Source organism: Gavialis gangeticus, unplaced genomic scaffold, assembly GCF_001723915.1.
Source record: "Gavialis gangeticus isolate Ggan-Ray unplaced genomic scaffold, GavGan_comp1, whole genome shotgun sequence".
Classification (NCBI taxonomy): Eukaryota; Metazoa; Chordata; order Crocodylia; family Gavialidae; genus Gavialis; species Gavialis gangeticus.
The window spans coordinates 74,399,289-74,404,680 of record NW_017728992.1 but is presented as its reverse complement, the minus strand read 5'-3'; the positions used below and the strand labels follow the sequence as shown (position 1 = coordinate 74,404,680).

Sequence of the window (5,392 nt, the reverse complement as noted above, 5' to 3'; positions counted from 1 at the left end):
CTTCCTGACTGCATCCCCACGTTGGCAGCCCATGTTCATCTTGGAGTCTATAATGACTCCAAGATCCTTTTCTGCCTCTGTGCTGATGAGAAGGGAGTTCCCCAGCCTGCATTTATGCTGCTGGTTTTTTCTCCCTAGGTGCAATACCCTGCACTTGTCAGTATTGAATCCCATACTGTTCTCATCCGCCCACCCCTGTAACCTGTGGGTTGTTTGACAATGGTCAGCTGAGGCCATTGATTGCATATTCCATGGCTAAGTGTACTTGGCTATAGCTCAGGATTGGACCCCCATATCCAGAGAGGGAGGCGAGATTATTACAAACAACCCCAACTGCCAGCTAAGACCGGCTAGGAAAAAACACTGTATGGGGGCAGTTTATGTTATGAGTTACTTTATTTTATTGTAGAGCTTTTGCCATCTTTTTCTGAAACAACTAGAACTGGTTGCTCTCTAGGTACAAGGCTAGATAGGCCATTCAATTAATTCAGTCTGACAAATCCAATAATATTATATTTTAGCCTGGAAAGCTGGTTAAACAATATCAGAAAATATAGAATGGTTCCCAAAAGGAATGGCTCCATTTCTGAAGTATTGGCTCAAAATTCTGGTATGACAATATACTTAATCTCTAGATAGGCTATGCTGAGTGCATCTACATGTACAATCAATGTATTGAAAGCTTATTGAGTAGTAAAATATTGCACAGTAAGTGTTCCCTGGGAGTGCACCTACACGTGCGCCCATCAGGAGCAAGTTTGCTCTCAACAGGAGCAGCTCAGAGCACAGCAAATCCTGAGGCTGACCTCAGGCTAATCCTGAAGACAGGCCTGGGCTCCAGGGGGCGGAAGGAGCTGTCCCACCTCTGGAGCAGATGCCCCCCCACCCTACATCCCTGCCTGGGCAGCTGCCTGCTATCAGGGCAAAGGACAATGTCCCAGCCCTGTCTCTGATTGGCTGACTGGAGCAAGGGCTGAGAAGCAGGTAGCTGCCTGGGGGAGGGGTCAGTTCTCCCTCCCCTTGCTGCCTGGGTTGACTGGGAGCAATTTGACCCTGGTCAGCTATGTACCTGTGCATTACTGCACATTAGTTAATGCGTAATAAATCTACTACCCGAGGTAAAAGAATGCATTAGCCTATTTCAGGGTTTTTCAGCCTCTTTGGATCCATGTACCCCCAGCGGCTGGACACAGTGAAGCATACCTCTGGCAGCCAGATGTGGGGTAGGGAGAGGGAGGCGTTGCGCAGCTGCTGCATATCAGCTTTCACCCCTCTGCATCTGGCCGGGCTGGCGGCGCCTGTGCAGCAGCACGGAATGGTGCATGGCGGCGCTCTGTCCCCACCCGCCCACGTGTACCCCCTAGGGCCTTTTAATGCATAGTAGCAGCTGTACATGATTACATAGTGACATTTTACTATGTAGCAGATTAGTCTACTGTGCAGTAAAGCATCTCATGTAGATGGACCTGCATGTAACTGGGCAAATGCCTTAACCTCTCTACACTTCAGTTCTCTCACCTGCAAAATAAGTATAATATTTACATATATTTTGCAATGGTTTTATAAGACTAAGGGCTTGTCAACTTGTGGACTCACAAGAAATATGATCTGAATTAACTTTTAAAGTAGATTAGTTAAACAGCATTAAATATCTGCATGGAAAATCTCATTCAGAATTAAAGTAGTCTTAATTCAATTTAGTTTACTTCATTTCTATAGAGAATCAAGCTAAATCAAGTTAACACCACTTTAATTCTAAAGTAGTCTATACAGAGCTCTAATAAAGTTTAATCAATCCATTTTAGAATTCTCACCTTTAATTTGGATTAAATTTCTTGAGGTTTCGTGTGTAGACAAGCCCTAAACTCATTACTATTTGAAAAGTGCTCTGAGAGGCTCAAATGCTATAGAGCTATATATTATTTTTTTATTCTAATTAATGTAACAAATTAAGATTTCTGCAGACATTGTTAAAGAGTATTTTCTACTCCATCTATCAGAGAGAAATCCTAGACAAGAGTTATACAGTCAACTGGAATGTATTCTGCATTAGCGAAAAGCTTTTGTCAAATCTGACCTGTGGAAGGGTGGTTAGAGTAGTGTAGTAAGAACTCAGAGAGACCCAGACCCGGGAAAAGTTCCCAGGAAAGAGTTGGGGGAGAGAGGAAAGGCTGCATGGCTAGAAGCTGCAGCATCAAGCCATGATACACTCTCAGGGTCTGGGAAAGACCTCAGGGTTTGAGTGAACCCTTTGTTTATGTATTTGCTTGGTTGCTGATTGAGGGTTTAAGTTGTGTGCTATGGTGCAAGTTTGCCCATGAAAGTAAAGATTATGTTACGTGAACTAACAATCCACTACAATACTGCATATCCCGCAAGGCAGTAGCAGGACCCAAACCCTCTGACATTTCCTAATGACAACACCAGTTCCCCAAGTTCATTAAGCAGATTTGAGGAAAGCCTGAAATGCCTGAATAGACAATAATATTCTGAAAACAGGATAGAAAATGCATGGTCTAATCACAGTAGATGGCATTTTCAGTATGACGACTCAGAATAGGTGCATTGAATGTGACTGAGTCATTGGGCCACAATATATTTTTCCACTGCAATCCACCTTGTCTTGTGAACAAGAAATAAATGTTAGGAGCTTTGGGAGTAAACAGAGGTCACTACCCTGTTAGGTGCTCACCTGCCAAAGAGACTCGTTTGTCTGGAAGATGCTCCCCTTCTTTCAGGTGACTGAACTTGTCAATGAATTCACAAAGTGTAATGTTTGTTAGGAATTTGTGTGGGTAAGGATGCTTCCCTTTTTCTTTCAGTTGTATGATGGCATCACTTCGAATCTGATGGTATTGCTGTAGGAGAGATTTGGACAGAATGAAGGCATACATATTAAATACACTCTATAGGTACATATTCTTATTCTACTATATACGCTTAAGTATGAACTCTTATTATAGATGGGGCTGGCAAAACTGCCTCTTATCAGTTACAAAACCTTGTTTCATATTACTTATAACCAGGGATCCTAGTCTTCCATGCGGAAAAAACCAGAAAATCTCTATCTAAAAGACACAGTAATCTGTGTTTTTCCACAACCTGCCCAAAGTGAGACAGCATCCCATAGCAAGCAGGACCACTGTTCTCTTATTTTTGCTGCAGTTTTTGCCTCTCAATCAATCAGCAGCAGGGTAGGGGGGTGAAGGGGAGGAGGAGAGCATGTTGCTGATTGGCTGATGTGCAACAACTGTGGCAAAAATAAGAGCAGAAATAGTGCTGCTTGCCACAAGACATTACTATGCTTTCAGTAGGTCATGGAAAAAATATAGATTCCACAGTTTTCCACAGCAAATGGGAAACTAGGATCATTACATAACATTTGTAAATTTTAATCTTTTAAGATGAAATTTTCCATATGCAGTATCTTTCTCAGGCAGAATTTTACTTCAGCCAAAATAGTTCGTCCCTTTCACGAAATAAGCCTAAGCAAAACAAAAACATGAGTTTTTTGTTATCCAAGTTAAATTCTGTCAATCTTTTCTTTGAACAGCTCTTGTACCACGATACCTTGAAGCAAACACTTGGAATTTAGCTTTTGTAGCAGTGTGTGGCTTTCACTGTCCCTGTGAAAATTCACCCAATGTATAAGTCACTGAAAAATCATGGTTTGCCTATAATCATTAGCGTCTTCTTTGCATTTAGCTGCTAAACTAACTGAAAATTCTGGCCAAACTGAGCATGCTTCAGCTTGGGGTTGAGCAGGAACTTCCCCTGCAGTTATAGCTCTGAGCAGTCATGCAGTTAGCCCATACCCATGTATCTCAACTATGAGCACAGAATTTCTCTCTCCCATGTTCTCAGTGTCCCCACTGATGGGCCCAAACAGTATGGGATAAGAAGCTGCCTGATCTGAGTGAGTGGTATGCAAGAAAACTCAGACTGAAAGCTAAGGTAAAAAACTGAACAGGGTGGGATGGTAGGTGGGCAAGGCAATAAGACCAGATGCAGAGCTTCAGGGCAGAGGTAATACTAGGACTGGTTGTTCAGGTGACCAGAACTAAGAAAGAGTGAGGAGAGATGGGAGACAAGTATCTAGGAGGGGAAGTGAGCCTTCCAGGACAAAGATGGTGAGATAAGAAGCAGAAGAAGGGAAACTTGGCAATTGTAAAAGGGGTATAGGGAGAGAAATATTAATTGGAAACGTGGGGAGAAAATCCCTGGGTAGCTAGAGTGACTAGAGGCTATGGAGTATGAAAATGACTGGAGGCAAAGAAAGGGGAAACAGAGAACAAGTGACCAAGGAAGCTGGGATTGTGAGTGTAGAGAGGCTGGCTAGACATAGATGTGCTGAATGAAGCTAATCAGCTGTACTACAATGTTTTGTAGCACAGCTGATCCACCACACTGGGTGAAAAAGTTATCCCTTGTCTTGCCCTTGATGGTGCAGGATGAGGGGTGATATGATCTCGAGACACCTTTGGGTTTGCAGGGAAAGCCCTGATTTACCTTCTCAGCCAGGCCTATCCCCCGTGATTGCAGGAGCAAGTCTGGCTGAGTGGGACAGGCCCACTTTCCCCACTTATGAACAGGCACCCTGAGCTTCTCGCAGATGCCTGTCTGTAAGCAGAAAAAGTGGGCAAATGCTCTGGGGTGTGAGAGGTGCCCAAGCCCCCAAAGCACCTGCTCAGAGTAACTCAAGAGTGGAAGCCGTTTAGGCTGCCAATACTTTCCTGCCATAGAGCTAATAGACATCCACCATAATGAAACAGCAGAGTTTATCACTACCTTTTGTCATGCCACTGATGTTCCTTTCATGTGGCACAACAAAGGGTAGCAATGTCTATTTGCTTACCATAAAAGTTTTTATGGTGGCACAAATGAAATGTCAGGCAATGTCTATTTCCACTTGCTGAGGCAAGAGACAGAAAATCCATAGGGGTGAGATTAGGACTTGCACTCAGCAAGGAGAAGGGAACCAAAATGAGGAACTGTAAGTGAGGGGGAAAGAAGTCTGAGAAAAGATAGGACAAGGGATCATGCTTTGTGGAAAGGGAAGGGGAACAGGGAGGCAGAAATTTGTACCCGCTAGAGCATATTCCCCTTCAAAACCTAAAATGAAACCACCCTCTCACAGAGACTTGCAAGGCAAGCCATACAAGGAAAGGCTGAGGGACTTGGGCCTCTTCAGCCTAAAAATGAGAAAGCTGAGAGGGGACTTGGTAGCAACTTGCCACCACATCAGGGGAATGCATCAAGGGCTCGGCAAACAACTGTTCACCAGGGCACCCTTGGAGAAAACCAGGAGTAATGGCCACAAACTCCTAGAAGACCATTTCAGGCTTAATACTAGGAAAAACTTCTTCACAGTTAGGGTGTCCAGACTGTGGAA

At 43.8% G+C, this 5,392-nt stretch overlaps 1 protein-coding gene and 1 long non-coding RNA gene across 4 annotated transcripts in view; one reads left to right on the top strand and one right to left on the bottom strand.

Annotated features, from left to right (window-relative positions):
* The window catches only part of LOC109302706 (lysine--tRNA ligase-like), a 63,746-nt gene that overhangs the window by 21,899 nt on the left and 36,455 nt on the right, over window positions 1-5,392 (bottom strand). For all 3 annotated transcript variants that reach the window (XM_019524438.1, XM_019524457.1, XM_019524447.1), the window contains exon 3: window positions 2,693-2,858. In XM_019524438.1, coding sequence (XP_019379983.1) covers window positions 2,693-2,858 — 166 coding nt within the window. The remainder of the gene's footprint in view (window positions 1-2,692; window positions 2,859-5,392) is intronic.
* The window catches only part of LOC109302716, a 17,024-nt gene continuing 14,413 nt past the window's right edge, over window positions 2,782-5,392 (top strand). The window contains exons 1-2 of the long non-coding RNA XR_002098901.1: window positions 2,782-2,860; window positions 3,199-3,202. This is a non-coding gene — a long non-coding RNA (uncharacterized LOC109302716). The remainder of the gene's footprint in view (window positions 2,861-3,198; window positions 3,203-5,392) is intronic.